Here is a 19,744-nt window from a genome sequence, read left to right on the forward strand (position 1 = left end):
GACTGCTAGAGGGTGATTACTGTGAGACCAATGGCCGCTAGAGGGTGATTACTCTGAGACTAGTGGCTGCTAGAGGGTGATCACTGTGAGACCAGTGGTTGCTAGAGGGTGAAGACTGTGAGACCATTGGTTGCTAGAGGGTGTTTACTGTGAGAACATTGGTTGCTAGAGGGTGTTTACTGTGAGAACATTGGTTGCTAGAGGGTGATTACTGTGAGAACATTGGTTGCTAGAGGGTGATTACTGTGAGAACATTGGTTGCTAGAGGGTGATTACTGTGAGACCAGTGGTTGCTAGAGGGTGATTACTGTGAGACCAGTGGCTGCTTGAGGGTGATTACTGTGAGACCATTGGTTGCTAGAGGGTGATCACTGTGAGAACATTGGTTGCTAGAGGGTGATTACTGTGAGAACATTGGTTGCTAGGGGGTGATCACTGTGAGACCAGTGGCTTCTAGAGGGTGATCACTGTGAGACCAGTGGTTGCTAGAGGGTGATTACTGTGAGAACATTGGATGCTAGAGGGTGATTACTGTGAGACAAGTGGTTGCTAGAGGGTGATTACTGTGAGACCAGTGGTTGCTAGAGGGTGATTACTGTGAGAACATTGGTTGCTAGAGGGTGATTACTGTGAGACAAGTGGTTGCTAGAGGGTGATTACTGTGAGACCAGTGGTTGCTAGAGGGTGATTACTGTGAGAACATTGGTTGCTAGAGTGTGATTACTGTGAGACCAGTGGCTGCCAGAGGGTGATTACTGTGAGAAAATTGGTTGCTAGAGGGTGATTACTGTGAGACCATTGGTTGCTAGAGGGTGATTACTGTGAGACCATTGGTTGCTAGACGGTGTTTACTGTGAGAACATTGGTTGCTAGAGGGTGATCACTGTGAGAACATTGGTTGCTAGAGGGTGATCACTGTGAGACCAGTGACTGCTAGAGGTGATCACTCTGAGACCATTGGTTGCTAGAGGGTGATCACTCTGAGAACATTGGTTGCTAGAGGGTGTTTACTGTGAGAACATTGGTTGCTAGAGGGTGATTACTGTGAGAACATTGGTTGCTAGAGGGTGATTACTGTGAGAACATTGGTTGCTAGAGGGTGATTACTGTGAGACCAGTGGTTGCTAGAGGGTGATTACTGTGAGACCAGTGGCTGCTTGAGGGTGATTACTGTGAGACCATTGGTTGCTAGAGGGTGATCACTGTGAGAACATTGGTTGCTAGAGAGTGATTACTGTGAGAACATTGGTTGCTAGGGGGTGATCACTGTGAGACCAGTGGCTTCTAGAGGGTGATCACTGTGAGACCAGTGGTTGCTAGAGGGTGATTACTGTGAGAACATTGGTTGCTAGAGGGTGATTACTGTGAGACAAGTGGTTGCTAGAGGGTGATTACTGTGAGAACATTGGTTGCTAGAGGGTGATCACTGTGAGACCATTGGTTGCTAGAGGGTGATCACTGTGAGACCATTGGTTGCTAGAGGGTGATCACTGTGAGACCATTGGTTGCTAGAGGGTGATCACTGTGAGACCATTGGTTGCTAGAGGGTGATCACTGTGAGACCATTGGTTGCTAGAGGGTGATCACTGTGAGACCATTGGTTGCTAGAGGGTGATCACTGTGAGACCAGTGGCTGCTAGAGGGTGATCACTGTGAGACCATTTGTTGCTAGAGGGTGATTACTGTGAGACCATTGGTTGCTAGAGGGTGATCACTGTGAGACCATTGGTTGCTAGAGGGTGATCACTGTGAGACCATTGGTTGCTAGAGGGTGATCACTGTGAGACCATTGGTTGCTAGAGGGTGATCACTGTGAGACCATTGGTTGCTAGAGGGTGATCACTGTGAGACCAGTGGCTGCTAGAGGTTGATTGCTCTGAGACCAGTGGCTGCTAGAGGTGATTACTGTGAGACCAGTGGCCGCTAGAGGGTGATTACTGTGAGACCAATGGCCACTAGAGGGTGATTACTCTGAGATTAGTGGCTGCTAGAGGGTGATTACTGTGAGACGAGTGGCTGCCAGAGGGTGATTACTGTGAGACCATTGGTTGCTAGAGAGTGATCACTGTAAGACCAGTGGTTGCTAGAGGGTGATCACTGTGAGACCAGTGGTTGCTAGAGGGTGATTACTGTGAGACCATTGGTTGCTAGAGGGTGATCACTGTGAGAACATTGGTTGCTAGAGGGTGATCACTGTGAGACCAGTGGTTGCTAGAGGGTGATCACTGTGAGAACATTGGTTGCTAGAGGGTGATCACTGTGAGACCATTGGTTGCTAGAGGGTGATTACTGTGAGAACGTTGGTTGCTAGAGGGTGATTACTGTGAGAACATTGGTTGCTAGAGGGTGATCACTGTGAGACCATTGGTTGCTAGAGGGTGATCACTGTGAGACCATTGCTTGCTAGAGGGTGATCACTGTGAGACCAGTGGTTGCAAGAGGGTGATCACTGTGAGACCATTGGTTGCTAGAGGGTGATCACTGTGCGACCATTGGTTGCTAGAGGGTGATCACTGTGAGACCTTTGGTTGCTAGAGGGTGATCACTGTGAGACCAGTGGTTGCAAGAGGGTGATCACTGTGAGACCATTGGTTGCTAGAGGGTGATCACTGTGAGACCATTGGTTGCTAGAGGGTGATCACTGTGAGACCATTGGTTGCTAGAGGGTGATCACTGTGAGACCATTGGTTGCTAGAGGGTGATCACTGTGAGACCATTGGTTGCTAGAGGGTGATCACTGTGAGACCAGTGGCTGCTAGAGGGTGATCACTGTGAGACCAGTGGCTGCTAGAGGGTGATCACTGTGAGAACATTTGTTGCTAGAGGGTGATTACTGTGAGACCATTGGTTGCTAGAGGGTGATCACTGTGAGACCATTGGTTGCTAGAGGGTGATCACTGTGAGACCATTGGTTGCTAGAGGGTGATCACTGTGAGACCATTGGTTGCTAGAGGGTGATCACTGTGAGACCATTGGTTGCTAGAGGGTGATCACTGTGAGACCAGTGGCTGCCAGAGGTTGATTGCTCTGAGACCAGTGGCTGCTAGAGGGTGATTACTGTGAGACCAGTGGCCGCTAGAGGGTGATTACTGTGAGACCAATGGCCACTAGAGGGTGATTACTCTGAGATTAGTGGCTGCTAGAGGGTGATCACTGTGAGACGAGTGGCTGCCAGAGGGTGATTACTGTGAGACCATTGGTTGCTAGAGGGTGATCACTGTAAGACCAGTGGTTGCTAGAGGGTGATCACTGTGAGACCAGTGGTTGCTAGAGGGTGATTACTGTGAGACCATTGGTTGCTAGAGGGTGATCACTGTGAGAACATTGGTTGCTAGAGGGTGATCACTGTGAGACCAGTGGTTGCTAGAGGGTGATCACTGTGAGAACATTGGTTGCTAGAGGGTGATCACTGTGAGACCATTGGTTGCTAGAGGGTGATTACTGTGAGAACGTTGGTTGCTAGAGGGTGATTACTGTGAGAACATTGGTTGCTAGAGGGTGATTACTGTGAGACCATTGGTTGCTAGAGGGTGATCACTGTGAGAACATTGGTTGCTAGAGGGTGATCACTGTGAGACCATTGGTTGCTAGAGGGTGATCACTGTGAGACCAGTGGTTGCTAGAGGGTGATCACTGTGAGAACATTGGTTGCTAGAGGGTGATCACTGTGAGACCAGTGGTTGCTAGAGGGTGATCACTGTGAGACCTTTGGTTGCTAGAGGGTGATCACTGTGAGACCAGTGGTTGCAAGAGGGTGATCACTGTGAGACCACTGGTTGCAAGAGGGTGATCACTGTGAGACCATTGGTTGCTAGAGGGTGATCACTGTGAGACCATTGGTTGCTAGAGGGTGATCACTGTGAGACCTTTGGTTGCTAGAGGGTGATCACTGTGAGACCAGTGGTTGCAAGAGGGTGATCACTGTGAGACCATTGGTTGCTAGAGGGTGATCACTGTGAGACCATTGGTTGCTAGAGGGTGATCACTGTGAGACCATTGGTTGCTAGAGCGTGATCACTGTGAGACCATTGGTTGCTAGAGGGTGATCACTGTGAGACCATTGGTTGCTAGAGGGTGATCACTGTGAGACCATTGGTTGCTAGAGGGTGATCACTGTGAGACCAGTGGCTGCTAGAGGGTGATCACTGTGAGAACATTTGTTGCTAGAGGGTGATTACTGTGAGACCATTGGTTGCTAGAGGGTGATCACTGTGAGACCATTGGTTGCTAGAGGGTGATCACTGTGAGACCATTGGTTGCTAGAGGGTGATCACTGTGAGACCATTGGTTGCTAGAGGGTTATCACTGTGAGACCATTGGTTGCTAGAGGGTGATCACTGTGAGACCAGTGGCTGCCAGAGGTTGATTGCTCTGAGACCAGTGGCTGCTAGAGGGTGATTACTGTGAGACCAGTGGCCGCTAGAGGGTGATTACTGTGAGACCAATGGCCACTAGAGGGTGATTACTCTGAGATTAGTGGCTGCTAGAGGGTGATCACTGTGAGACGAGTGGCTGCCAGAGGGTGATTACTGTGAGACCATTGGTTGCTAGAGGGTGATCACTGTAAGACCAGTGGTTGCTAGAGGGTGATCACTGTGAGACCAGTGGTTGCTAGAGGGTGATTACTGTGAGACCATTGGTTGCTAGAGGGTGATCACTGTGAGAACATTGGTTGCTAGAGGGTGATCACTGTGAGACCAGTGGTTGCTAGAGGGTGATCACTGTGAGAACATTGGTTGCTAGAGGGTGATCACTGTGAGACCATTGGTTGCTAGAGGGTGATTACTGTGAGAACGTTGGTTGCTAGAGGGTGATTACTGTGAGAACATTGGTTGCTAGAGGGTGATTACTGTGAGACCATTGGTTGCTAGAGGGTGATCACTGTGAGAACATTGGTTGCTAGAGGGTGATCACTGTGAGACCATTGGTTGCTAGAGGGTGATCACTGTGAGACCAGTGGTTGCTAGAGGGTGATCACTGTGAGAACATTGGTTGCTAGAGGGTGATCACTGTGAGACCAGTGGTTGCTAGAGGGTGATCACTGTGAGACCGTTGGTTGCTAGAGGGTGATTACTGTGAGAACGTTGGTTGCTAGAGGGTGATTACTGTGAGAACATTGGTTGCTAGAGGGTGATTACTGTGAGACCATTGGTTGCTAGAGGGTGATCACTGTGAGACCATTGGTTGCTAGAGGGTGATCACTGTGAGACCAGTGGTTGCAAGAGGGTGATCACTGTGAGACCATTGGTTGCTAGAGGGTGATCACTGTGAGACCATTGGTTGCCAGAGGGTGATCACTGTGAGACCATTGGTTGCTAGAGGGTGATCACTGTGAGACCATTGGTTGCTAGAGGGTGATCACTGTGAGACCATTGGTTGCTAGAGGGTGATCACTGTGAGACCATTGGTTGCTAGAGGGTGATCACTGTGAGACCAGTGGCTGCTAGAGGGTGATCACTGTGAGAACATTGGTTGCTAGAGGGTGATTACTGTGAGACCATTGGTTGCTAGAGGGTGATCACTGTGAGACCATTGGTTGCTAGAGGGTGATCACTGTGAGACCATTGGTTGCTAGAGGGTGATCACTGTGAGACCATTGGTTGCTAGAGGGTGATCACTGTGAGACCATTGGTTGCTAGAGGGTGATCACTGTGAGACCATTGGTTGCTAGAGGGTGATCACTGTGAGACCAGTGGCTGCTAGAGGGTGATCACTGTGAGAACATTTGTTGCTAGAGGGTGATTACTGTGAGACCATTGGTTGCTAGAGGGTGATCACTGTGAGACCATTGGTTGCTAGAGGGTGATCACTGTGAGACCATTGGTTGCTAGAGGGTGATCACTGTGAGACCATTGGTTGCTAGAGGGTGATCACTGTGAGACCATTGGTTGCTAGAGGGTGATCACTGTGAGACCAGTGGCTGCCAGAGGTTGATTGCTCTGAGACCAGTGGCTGCTAGAGGGTGATTACTGTGAGACCAGTGGCCGCTAGAGGGTGATTACTGTGAGACCAATGGCCACTAGAGGGTGATTACTCTGAGATTAGTGGCTGCTAGAGGGTGATCACTGTGAGACGAGTGGCTGCCAGAGGGTGATTACTGTGAGACCATTGGTTGCTAGAGGGTGATCACTGTAAGACCAGTGGTTGCTAGAGGGTGATCACTGTGAGACCAGTGGTTGCTAGAGGGTGATTACTGTGAGACCATTGGTTGCTAGAGGGTGATCACTGTGAGAACATTGGTTGCTAGAGGGTGATCACTGTGAGACCAGTGGTTGCTAGAGGGTGATCACTGTGAGAACATTGGTTGCTAGAGGGTGATCACTGTGAGACCATTGGTTGCTAGAGGGTGATTACTGTGAGAACGTTGGTTGCTAGAGGGTGATTACTGTTAGAACATTGGTTGCTAGAGGGTGATTACTGTGAGACCATTGGTTGCTAGAGGGTGATCACTGTGAGAACATTGGTTGCTAGAGGGTGATCACTGTGAGACCATTGGTTGCTAGAGGGTGATCACTGTGAGACCAGTGGTTGCTAGAGGGTGATCACTGTGAGAACATTGGTTGCTAGAGGGTGATCACTGTGAGACCAGTGGTTGCTAGAGGGTGATCACTGTGAGACCATTGGTTGCTAGAGGGTGATTACTGTGAGAACGTTGGTTGCTAGAGGGTGATTACTGTGAGAACATTGGTTGCTAGAGGGTAATTACTGTGAGACCATTGGTTGCTAGAGGGTGATCACTGTGAGACCATTGGTTGCTAGAGGGTGATCACTGTGAGACCAGTGGTTGCAAGAGGGTGATCACTGTGAGACCATTGGTTGCCAGAGGGTGATCACTGTGAGACCATTGGTTGCCAGAGGGTGATCACTGTGAGACCATTGGTTGCCAGAGGGTGATCACTGTGAGACCATTGGTTGCTAGAGGGTGATCACTGTGAGACCATTGGTTGCTAGAGGGTGATCACTGTGAGACCATTGGTTGCTAGAGGGTGATCACTGTGAGACCATTGGTTGCTAGAGGGTGATCACTGTGAGACCAGTGGCTGCTAGAGGGTGATCACTGTGAGAACATTGGTTGCTAGAGGGTGATTACTGTGAGACCATTGGTTGCTAGAGGGTGATCACTGTGAGACCATTGGTTGCTAGAGGGTGATCACTGTGAGACCATTGGTTGCTAGAGGGTGATCACTGTGAGACCATTGGTTGCTAGAGGGTGATCACTGTGAGACCATTGGTTGCTAGAGGGTGATCACTATGAGACCAGTGGCTGCTAGAGGTTGATTGCTCTGAGACCAGTGGCTGCTAGAGGGTGATTACTGTGAGACCAGTGGCCGCTAGAGGGTGATTACTGTGAGACCAATGGCCACTAGAGGGTGATTACTCTGAGATTAGTGGCTGCTAGAGGGTGATCACTGTGAGACGAGTGGCTGCCAGAGGGTGATTACTGTGAGACCATTGGTTGCTAGATGGTGATCACTGTAAGACCAGTGGTTGCTAGAGGGTGATCACTGTGAGACCAGTGGTTGCTAGAGGGTGATTACTGTGAGACCATTGGTTGCTAGAGGGTGATCACTGTGAGAACATTGGTTGCTAGAGGGTGATTACTGTGAGACCAGTGGCTGCAAGAGGGTGATCACTGTGAGACCATTGGTTGCTAGAGGGTGATCACTGTGAGACCATTGGTTGCTAGAGGGTGATCACTGTGAGACCATTGGTTGCTAGAGGGTGATTACTGTGAGATTATTGGTTGCTAGAGGGTGATCACTGTGAGAGCAGTGGCCGCTAGAGGGTGATCACTGTGAGAGCATTGGTTGTTAGAGGGTGATTACTGTGAGAACATTGGTTGCTAGAGGGTGATCACTGTGAGACCATTGGTTGCTAGAGGGTGATCACTGTGAGAACATTGGTTGCTCGAGGGTGATTACTGTGAGACCATTGGTTGCTAGAGGGTGATCACTGTGAGACCAGTGGTTGCTAGAGGCTGATTACTGTGAGAACATTGGTTGCTAGAGGGTGATTACTGTGCGACCATTGGTTGCTAGAGGGTGATTACTGTGAGACCAGTGGCTGCTAGAGGGTGATTACTGTGAGACCATTGGTTGCTAGAGGGTGATCACTGTGAGAACATTGGTTGCTAGAGGGTGATCACTGTGAGAACATTGGTTGCTAGAGGGTGATCACTGTGAGACCAGTGGCTGCTAGAGGGTGATCACTGTGAGACCAGTGGCTGCTAGAGGGTGATCACTGTGAGAACATTGGTTGCTAGAGGGTGATCACTGTGAGACCATTGGTTGCTAGAGGGTGATCACTGTGAGACCATTGGTTGCTAGAGGGTGATCACTGTGAGACCATTGGTTGCTAGAGGGTGATTACTGTGAGAACATTGGTTGCTAGAGGGTGATTACTGTGAGAACATGGTTTGCTAGAGGGTGATCACTGTGAGACCATTGGTTGCTAGAGGGTGATTACTGTGAGAACATTGGTTGCTAGCGGTTGATCACTGTTAGACCATTGGTTGCTAGAGGGTGTTCACTGTGAGACCATTGGTTGCTAGAGGGTGATTACTGTGATAACATTGGTTGCTAGAGGGTGATTACTGTGAGAACATTGGTTGCTAGAGGGTGATTACTGTGAGAACATTGGTTGCTAGAGGGTGATCACTGTGAGACCAGTGGCTGCTAGAGTGTGATTACTGTGAGAACATTGGTTGCTAGAGGGTGATCACTGTGAGACCAGTGGCTGCTAGAGTGTGATTACTGTGAGAACGTTGGTTGCTAGAGGGTGATCACTGTGAGACCAGTGGCCGCTAGAGGGTGATTACTCTGAGACTAGTGGCTGCTAGAGGGTGATCACTGTGAGACCACTGGCTGCCAGAGGGTGATTACTGTGAGAACATTGGTTGCTAGAGGGTGATTACTGTGAGAGCAGTGGAGTCATGGGGACCATTTGTGACCTGATGATTGTGTCAGCCTTCCCACCATCTTGACCTTAGGCATGTCAGCCTTTTTCATGTGTCCACCTAAGCTCTGTCTACCTTTAGTGGTCGACCTAACATACGTCATCCTTCATAGTATAGACCTAGCAAGCGGATTCTGTGAGACCAATGCCTCTTTGATAATGGGATCCTTTCTTTGATACAGGGCCATTGGTTTTCTATCCAATATCCTACGTCTGGAGAGAAGATGATGATGAAGAACCTCAGCACTCAGATCCTCTTCTCTGGAATGGGCAACAACATCAGCAGCCAGTTCATGGGATTACAGATTCTCCATTCCTTCAAACCTCTCATTATTCCCTGTTACTCACTGGTGGTGTTCATCGGCATTATTGGCAATTACCTTCTCATCTACGTTATCTGCAAAACCAAGAAGATGCACAACATCACCAACTTCCTGGTGGGAAACCTGGCATTTTCTGATATGTTGATGTGTGCCACGTGTGTACCACTCACCTTGGCCTATGCTTTTGAACCACAGGGATGGGTTTTTGGCCACTTCATGTGCTATTTTGTCTACTTGATGCAGCCGGTCACTGTGTATGTTTCCGTCTTCACCTTGACAGTGATAGCAGTGGACAGGTACCATGCCACGGTGTACCCTCTAAGGCGAAGACTAACCATTCCCACCTGTGCCTACATTTTATCTGGGATTTGGCTGCTAAGTTGTCTTATAGCCACACCGGCCTTGGTTCATACCTACCACATTGAGTTTCCAGCCTTGAAATTGTCCATCTGTGAGGAGTTCTGGTTTGGAATGGAGAAGAAGCGTCTTGCCTATGCGTACAGCACTCTGATTCTCACGTATGCACTTCCCCTGACTGTAATCTCCCTGTCCTACCTTAGGATATCAGTAAAGCTGAAGAACAGAGTCGTTCCAGGGAACATTACTTATATCCAAGCTGAGTGGGATCGAGCCAGGAGACGGAAGACCTTCCGTTTGATGGTGCTAGTTGTTGGGGCTTTTGGGATGTGTTGGCTTCCTCTGCATATATTCAATATTATGAAAGATATTGATATTGATCTTATTGACAAACAATATTTTAACTTGGTACAGCTCCTGTGTCACTGGTTCGCAATGATGTCTGCATGCACCAACTCATTCCTCTATGCCTGGTTACATGACAACTTCAGGGGGGAACTGAAGAAGATGTTTCTTTGGAGGAGAAGGAGGGTTAGGCCTACAGCCCCATGTGTTCTAAGTGTGGTTCTCTAATCTGATAAGGGGATGAGGAAGGTGAGATGCTGCCAACCTAATCTACAATATATATTAGTGTATACATCATAAAGTAATCACCACTAGATGTCTCATATCTACCATAAGGTGATGATTGGATATAATCTCCATTCTACAGTGATCACAAAAAAAGTCCCATCTCTGCAATTTGTTGATGACAGGGTATAATATCTCCATCACACAGCGATTACCACTAGATGTCCTCACTCTACCATAGGTGATGGCTGGGTATAATATCTCTATTACACAGCGATCACCACTAGATGTTCTCACTCTACCATAGGTGATGGCTGGGTATAATATCTCCATCACACAGCGATCACCATTAGATGTCCTCACTCTACCATAGGTGATGGCTGGGTATAATATCTTCATCACACAGCGATCACCACTAGATGTCCTCTCTCTACCATAGGTGATGGCTGGGTATAATATCTCCATCACACAGCGATAATCACTAGATGTCCTCACTCTACTATAGGTGATGACTGGGTATAATATCTCTATCACACAGCGATTACCACTAGATGTCCTCACTCTACCATAGGTGATGGCTGGGTATAATATCTCCATCACACAGCGATCACCACTAGATGTCCTCTCTCTACCATAGGTGATGACTGGGTCTAATATCTCTATCACACAGTGATCACCACTAGATGTCCTCTCTATACCATAGGTGATGGCTGGGTATAATATCACCATCACACAGTGATCACCACTAGATGTCCTCACTCTACCATAGGTGATGGCTGGCTATAATATCTCCATCACACAGCAATCACCACTAGATGTCCTCTCTCTACCATAGGTGATGGCTGGGTATAATATCTCTATCACACGGCGATTACCACTAGATGTCCTCACTCTACCATAGGTGATGGCTGGGTATAATATCTCTATCACACGGCGATCACCACTAGATGTTTTCACTCTACCATAGGTGATGACTGGGTATATTGAGGCAGATGTATTAAGCCTGGAGAAGAGATAAACTGGAGATAAAGTAGAAGGAGATAACGCACCAGCCAATCAGCTGTGTTTAAAATATGACAGTTGGGAGCTGATTGGCTGGTGCGTTATCTCTTTCCAATTTATCTCCAGTTTATCTCTTCGCCAGGCTTAATACATCTGCCCCATTATCTCCATTACACGGTGATCACCACTAGATGCCCTCTCTCTACCATAGGTGATGGCTGGGTATAATATCTCCATCACACAGCGATCACCTCTAGATGTCCTCACTCTACCATAGGTGATGACTGGGTATAATATCTCCATTACACAGCGATCACCACTAGATGTCCTCACTCTACCATAGGTGATGGCTGGGTATAATATCTCCATCACACAGTGATCACCACTAGATGTCCTCACTCTACCATAGGTGATGGCTGGGTATAATATCTCCATCACACAGCGATCACCACTAGATGTCCTCACTCTACCATAGGTGATGGCTGGTTATAATATCTCCATCACACAGCGATCACCAGTAGATGTCCTCTCTCTACCATATGATGGCTGGGTATAATATCTCCATCACACAGCGATAATCACTAGATGTCCTCACTCTACCATAGGTGATGACTGGGTATAATATCTCTATTACACAGCGATCACCACTAGATGTCCTCACTCTACCATAGGTGATGGCTGGGTATAATATCTCCTTCACACAGCGATAATCACTAGATGTCCTCACTCTACCATAGGTGATGGCTGGGTATAATATCTCCATCACACAGTGATCACCAGTAGATGTCCTCACTCTACCATAGGTGATGACTGGGTATAATATCTCCATTACACAGCGATCACCACTAGATGTCCTCACTCTATCATAGGTGATGGCTGGGTATAATATCTCTATCACACAGCGATCACCACTAGATGTCCTCACTCTACCATAGGTGATGGCTGGGTATAATATCTCCATCACACAGCGATCACCACTAGATGTTCTCACTCTACCATAGGTGATGGCTGGGTATAATATCTCCATCACACAGCGATCACCACTAGATGTTCTCACTCTACCATAGGTGATGACTGGGTATAATATCTCCATCACACAGCAATCACCACTAGATGTCCTCGCTCTACCATAGGTGATGGCTGGGTATAATATCTCCATCACACAGCAATCACCACTAGATGTCCTCACTCTACCATAGGTGATGACTGGGTCTAATATCTCTATCACACAGTGATTACCACTAGATGTCCTCTCTATACCATAGGTGATGGCTGGGTATAATATCTCCATCACACAGCGATCACCACTAGATGTCCTCTCTCTACCATAGGTGATGACGGGGTATAATATCTCCATCACACAGCAATCACCACTAGATGTCCTCACTCTACCATAGGTGATGGCTGGGTATAATATCTCCATCACACAGCAATCACCACTAGATGTCCTCGCTCTACCATAGGTGATGGCTGGGTATAATATCTCCATCACACAGCGATCACCACTAGATGTCCTCACTCTACCATAGGTGATGGCTGGGTATAATATCTCCATCACACAGCGATCACCACTAGATGTCCTCTCTCTACCATAGGTGATGACTGGGTATAATATCTCCATCACACAGTGATCACCACTAGATGTCCTCTCTCTACCATATGGAATGGCTGGGTATAATATCTCCATCACACAGCGATCACCACTAGATGTCCTCACTCTACCATAGGTGATGGCTGGGTATAATATCTCCATCACACAGCGATCACCACTAGATGTCCTCTCTCTACCATAGGTGATGACGGGGTATAATATCTCCATCACACAGCGATCACCACTAGATGTCCTCTCTCTACCATACGTGATGCGTATAATATCTTCATTATATAATTATATATCTACAGTTTCTATCTTTCTCTCTCTTTCTTAAAAATTGTAAATTCAAAACTTTGTGCTTTATTTTTTATATATTAAAATATTTATTTATTCTCATAACTATATAATTCCTTTTTTTTCTCTTACAAAAGATATAATACACTAGTCAGGTGTGTCATACTGATGATTCAGATGTGATACACTAGTGACTCAGCTGTCTCATACTGCTGATTCAGGTGTAATACTCTAGTGACTCAGATGTGTCATACTGATGATTCAGATGTGATACACTAGTGACTCAGCTGTCTCATACTGCTGATTCAGGTGTCATACTCTAGTGACTCAGGTGTGTCATACTGATGATTCAGATGTGATAGACTAGTGACTCAGCTGTCTCATACTGCTGATTCAGGTGTAATACTCTAGTGAATCAGGTGTGTCATACTGCTTTTTCAGGTACAATACACTATTGACTCTGCTGTCTCATACTGCTGATTCAGGTGTTATACTGTAAATTAGTGACTCAGGTGTCTCATACTGCTGATTCAGGTGTTATACTGTAAATTAGTGAATCAGGTGTCTCATACTGCTGATTCAGGTGTTATACTGTACATTAGTGACTCAGGTGTCTCAAACTGCTGATTCAGGTTTTATACTGCAAATTAGTGACTCAGGTGTCTCATACTGCTGATTCAGGTGTTATACTATACATTAGTGACTCAGGTGTCTGATACTGCTGATCCAGGTGTTATACTGTAAATTAGTGACTCAGGTGTCTCAAACTGCTGATTCAGGTGTTATAATGTACATCAGTGACTCAGGTGTCTCATACTGCTGATTCAGGTGTTATACTGTACATTAGTGACTCAGGTGTCTGATAAGGCTGATTCAGGTGTTATACTGTACATTAGTGACTCAGGTGTCTCATACTGCTGATTCAGGTGTTATATTGTACATTAGTGACTCAAGTGTCATACTGCTAATTCAGGTGTTATACTGTACATTAGTGACTCAAGTGTCTGATACTGCTGACTCAGGTGTTGTACTGTACATTAGTGACTCAGGTGTCTCATACTGCTGATTCAGGTGTTATACTGTACATTAGTGACTCAGGTGTCTCATACTGCTGATTAAGGTGTTATACTGTACATTAGTGACTCAGGTGTCTGATAAGGCTGATTCAGGTGTTATACTGTACATTAGTGACTCGGGTGTCTCATACTGCTGATTCAGGTGTTATATCGTACATTAGTGACTCAGGTGTCTGATACTGCTGACTCAGGTGTTGTACTGTACATTAGTGACTCAGGTGTCTCATACTGCTGATTCAGGTATTATACTGTACATTAGTTACTCAGGTGCCTCATACGGCTGATTCTGGTGTTATACGATACATTAGTGACTCAGTTGTCTCATACTGCTGATTCAGGTGTTATACTGTACATTAGTGACTCAGGTGCCTCATACTGCTGATTCAGGTGTTATACGATACATTAGTGACTCAGGTGTCTCATACTGCTGATTCAGGTGTTATACTGTACATTAGTGGCTCAGGTGTCTGATAAGGCTGATTCAGGTATTATACTGTACATTAGTGACTCAGGTGTCTCATACTGCTGATTCAGGTGTTATACTGTACATTAGTGACTCAGGTGTCTCATACTCCTAATTCATTAGTAATACACTACTGACTGAACGATGTAGTTCCTGTCATTGACCAGGTGGTGGTGTAGTTTTTGTCATTGTCCAGGTGGTGGTGTAGTTCCCGCTATTGACCAGTTGGTAATGTAGTTCTCATCATTGACTAGGTGGCGGTGTAGTTTCTGTCATTGACCAGGTGGCGGTGTAGTTCCTGTCATTGACCAGGTGGCGGTGTAGTTCCTGTCATTGACCAGGTGGCGGTGTAGTTCCTGTCATTGACCAGGTGGCGGTGTAGTTTTTGTCATTGTCCAGGTGGCGGTGTAGTTCCTGTCATTGACCAGGTGGTGGTGTAGTTCCCGCTATTGACCAGTTGGTAATGTAGTTCTCATCATTGACTAGGTGGTGGTGTAGTTCCAGATATTGACCAGTTGGTAGTGTAGTTTGCGTCATTGACTAGGTGGTGGTGTAGTTCCTGTCATTGACCAGGTGGTGGTGTAGTTCCCGCTATTGACCAGTTGGTAATGTAGTTCTCATCATTGACTAGGTGGTGGTGTAGTTCCCGATATTGACCAGTTGGTAGTGTAGTTTGCGTCATTGACTAGGTGGTGGTGTAGTTCCCGATATTGACCAGTTGGTAGTGTAGTTTGCGTCATTGACTAGGTGGGGGTGTAGTTCCCGATATTGACCAGTTGGTAGTGTAGTTTGCGTCATTGACTAGGTGGGGGTGTAGTTCCCGATATTGACCAGTTGGTAGTGTAGTTCGCGTCATTGACTAGGTGGTGGTGTATGTTCACATGGGATGTGGTTATATGGATGGGATTCCGGCAGTCACATTACCGATGCTGGCTTCCCAACTCATGTTAGACGCAGGAGCCAGAATGCAGACATCATGAGGATGCTGGGGGAGGGGTAGGTTTGGGCACTAGGGGGATTTATGGTTAAACTTCCAGGGGGTTAGGCTGCAGGGAGGGTTAAGGGTATACTGTGGGGTGTGGGGGAGGGGGTAAGGATTTTCTCCAACGGGATGCCAGCTTTCTGACTGCGGGCATCCCCGCCACAGTTATCTGTATGTATTTTGTTTATTCAGAGGAAGGTGGCAGCTGTGGGAAAGCTTTCTCCAATAGCCACATCACACTGGGCACCAGGCGCAGTGAATTATGCCTGCAGGTACTTTGTGACTAGTGCAAACTGTGCAATGCTGAGCCTGGAGACCCTCTGAGTCCTGCCAACAGGCTCCCACCCAGGTAATATGCACCTGCTTCCTTCTCCCTCACAGTACCTCTGATCACAAATGGATAGCCAGGACCACCCCAAGTCAGTGCCACCAACCTGTGTCAGTAACCCCTTTTAGAGCCCCTCTTGTCAGTGCCCCCAGTCAGAGCCACCTGTCAGTGCCCCCAATCTGAGCCCTCTGTCAGAGCCACTTGTCAGTGCCGCCAGCCCCCTGTCAGTGTCCCCTGTCAGAGATTTATTTTTTATATTGGGGTGCCATACGGCACAGCATAAATAAAGCATAATATTGTAGAGATTTACCTACAGAGGACTGAGAAGGCGCCGCACAGCCATTGTGGTCTGAGGGGAAATGCTGACACCTCATATATCTGCTTTACTCCCTTCTGCATTTTGTGCTAATAATGGAAGAAAACATTAGAATAATTGACTAATCATAAAGTTTGACATTGGTGCCTGATGAGACGCCGTATAGAAGTCACTCTATTTATGCAGTAATCTCGCTAATCTCCAGGTGTCAGCACTGGACATTTACCAAGGGTCGTCCTGCACCGACTTCCAAGCCAATAACATTCTGCTGCAGAGAGGGTTTTGTGCTGGACAGACAAAATGGTGGCTCTTATCCCAATGTTTGGCTAAAAATGTGAGCCCACCAACCACGGCACTGTGATCTCATCAGAAGACTTCACAACAGTGGCTGCAGGTGTCACAAAGGTACTACTTCTGGGATACACAACAACAACAGCTAACATCACAAACGCACTATTACTGGGATACACAAGAGTAACTGCTGACATCACAAAGGTACAGTACTATTGCTGTGCTACAAAGCAGTAATCACTAACATCACACAGGCACTATTGCTGGGCTATACAGCAATAACTGCTGATTTCATAAAAGTAGTCTTGCTAGATTTCACTATAGCGACAGATGACTACAATGATACTTTTGCTGGACTAGACAACAGTGACTTCTTACATCACAAAGGCACTATTACTGGGATACACAGCAGTGAACACTGACATCACAAAGGCACTATTGTTAACCACTGACATCACATGCAATAACTGCTTTTTCATAAAAGTACTATTGCTAGTTTTCACAAAGGCACTATTGCTGATCAACACAACAGTGATGTCTCAGAGGCCCTATATTAGGGCTAAAGACAATGGCTGCTGACATCACAAATGCACTATTGCTTCAGTACACAGCAGTGATGTCATAAAAGCTCTATTGCTTGACTACAGAGCGGTGATTGCTGACTTTGAAATGGTGCAATGATACTTTTCCTTGGACTAAACAGCAGTAAAAACCTGTCATCACAAATACACTATTATTGGGCTACACAGCAGCAATTGATAGCATCACAAATGCACTACAGTTTGACTTCACAACAGCTACTGTTTGTCACGCTGGATGTTGGTTGTGGATCCGACTCAGGTTGTTGTCTGGAAGGAGCAGGAAGCTTAGCAGGCAGAATATAAGACCTATGCATAAACTTGCTTGAAGTGAGTGTTTACTAAACTTCTTTTCAAGGGAGCGGAGTCTAACTTCCCAGCGGTATTAGCCAGGGACCCCACAAGGAGGTTAGGACTTTGCTGCATCTGGACAGTAGGCCATTGCCCCCTGCTAGGAGTACTCACAGTAAGCTAGAGGAGGATGGTCAAGGTCTTGCTGAGAGTAGGTCTGGATCCGGGGATGCCGGGACTGGTAGGAACAATTTGTATAAACTTAGGGTTGCTGACCTGGGCAGTAAATGAGATCCGGGGACACCATAATACTCCAAAGAATTTAGGATTGCCGAATTGGTTAATAACAGAATCCAGAGATGTTGGAAATAATTGGTAGAATTAAGGATTGCTAACTTGGCTATTAAATGGAATCCGGGAACGCCTGAAATCTCGCCCATGCTCTTCTCTCTGAACAGTAATGACTGTACCTCAGAGGCAATTACAACAGTAAAAATCATAAAATTCACCACCGTCATTGGCCCATCAAGGATGGGGATGAATCATCTCCATAAAAACTGTCAAGATGGTAGTGGACTTTAGGAAGAAGCCAGCTATTGTATCCCTGCTAGCGATTGCTGACAGTGTAGTGTCACAAGTGGACCCAGCGCTGATGCCATCAGCACTGCAGAAATTGTATTAGTCAATGGGCGGTATTCAATGAGGCTGATTCGTGCTGTTTGGCGAATTTCTGACTAAAACGGTGAATCACCCTATTCAATGACCACATGGCGAATACATTTCAAGGTTTTTTTCACCATGATTCACCGAGTAGCAATCGCTATCTTTTTATGGAGAAGTGGAATGTGAACTTTTAAAATAAAGTGTTTTGTTTTTTACATTTGGTGTCAAAAAATCAGGAATTTTATTCTAAAGAGGGGCATGCTATTTTTATTCATGTGCTGTAAGCACATGAATATATATTTAATAACATTTTTTTTATTTTTTTTACACAGCAGCCAGCAGGATTCGCTGCACCTCGCAGATATTCTCATTGAATACCGCCCAGTGTCTCTTCCTACTGGGTGGGAGTTAGGGTGCATGAGAGCAGGAGGCTGGGCTATGAGGCATGATAGGGGTATGTGGGCAACACAGCATCAGTGACTCCCCAGTGGCGGAAGCTACGGTTCAGGAGAGCAGGAAGCTGGGTAGTGATAGGGGTGTGTGGGCATACGGGGGACTAAAGAGGAGGGTGTGGGACACTGTGCAGCTTCTGCCAGTGGGTGAGTGTCTCTTCCTACTGGGTGGGAGTTAGGGTGCATGAGAGCAGGAGACTGGGTGGTAAAGCATGATAGGGGCATGTGAGCAACACAGGGTGAGCGGGTCCCCACTGGCGGAAGTTACGGGGCAGGAGAACAGGAGGCAGGGCAGTGATAGAGGTGTGTGGGCATGAGGGGTAGTAAAGAGGAGGGTGGGGGACACTGTGCAGCTTCTGCCAGTGGGTGAGGGTCCAGCGTGGCAGCACAGGAGTACAGGACGGTGACCCCGAGTCAATGTCTCCTCCTACTGGGTGGGAGTTACGGTTCATGAGAGCAGGAGGCTGGGCTATGAGGCATGATAGGGGCATGTGGGCAACACAGCGTCAGTGACTCCCCAGTGGTGGAAGCTACGGTTCAGGAGAGTAGGAAGCTGGGTAGTGATAGGGGTGTGTGGGCATACGGGGGGACTAAGGAGGAGGGTGGGGGACACTGTGTAGCTTCTGCCAGTGGGTGACGGTCCAGCGGGGCAGCACAGGAGTACAGGACGGTGAGTCAGTGTCTCCTCCTACTGGGTGGGAGTTAGGGTGCATGAGAGCAGGAGGCTGGGCTATGAGGCAGGATAGGGGTATGTGGGCAACACAGCGTCAGTGACTCCCCAGTGGTGGAAGCTACGGTTCAGGAGAGCAGGAAGCTGGGTAGTGATAAGGGTGTGTGGGCATACGGGGGACTAAAGAGGAGGGTGGGGGACACTGTGCAGCTTCTGCCAGTGGGTGAGGGTCCAGCGTGGCAGCACAGGAGTACAGGACGGTGAGTCAGTGTCTCCTCCTACTGGGTGGGAGTTACGGTTCATGAGATCAGGAGGCTGGGCTATGAGGCATGATAGGGGCATGTGGGCAACACAGCGTCAGTGACTCCCCAGTGGTGGAAGCTACGGTTCAGGAGAGTAGGAAGCTGGGTAGTGATAGGGGTGTGTGGGCATACGGGGGACTAAAGAGGAGGGTGGGGGACACTGTGTAGCTTCTGCCAGTGGGTGACGGTCCAGCGGGGCAGCACAGGAGTACAGGACGGTGAGTCAGTGTCTCCTCC

The 19,744-nt window shown here is 47.4% G+C and overlaps 1 protein-coding gene across 1 annotated transcript; it reads left to right on the forward strand.

The window, feature by feature from the left end:
- Window positions 1–9,179: 9,179 nt before the first annotated feature.
- On the forward strand, window positions 9,180–10,213 carry PRLHR (prolactin releasing hormone receptor). Its single transcript, XM_083145690.1, has one exon. It carries the CDS (start codon window positions 9,180–9,182, stop codon window positions 10,206–10,208), a length of 1,029 nt encoding a protein of 342 aa, XP_083001816.1. The 3' UTR covers window positions 10,209–10,213.
- The last annotated feature ends 9,531 nt before the right edge of the window (window positions 10,214–19,744 follow it).

This window comes from Crinia signifera, chromosome 6 (genome assembly GCF_055691185.1).
Source record: "Crinia signifera chromosome 6, ASM5569118v1, whole genome shotgun sequence".
Taxonomy (NCBI): domain Eukaryota; kingdom Metazoa; phylum Chordata; class Amphibia; order Anura; family Myobatrachidae; genus Crinia; species Crinia signifera.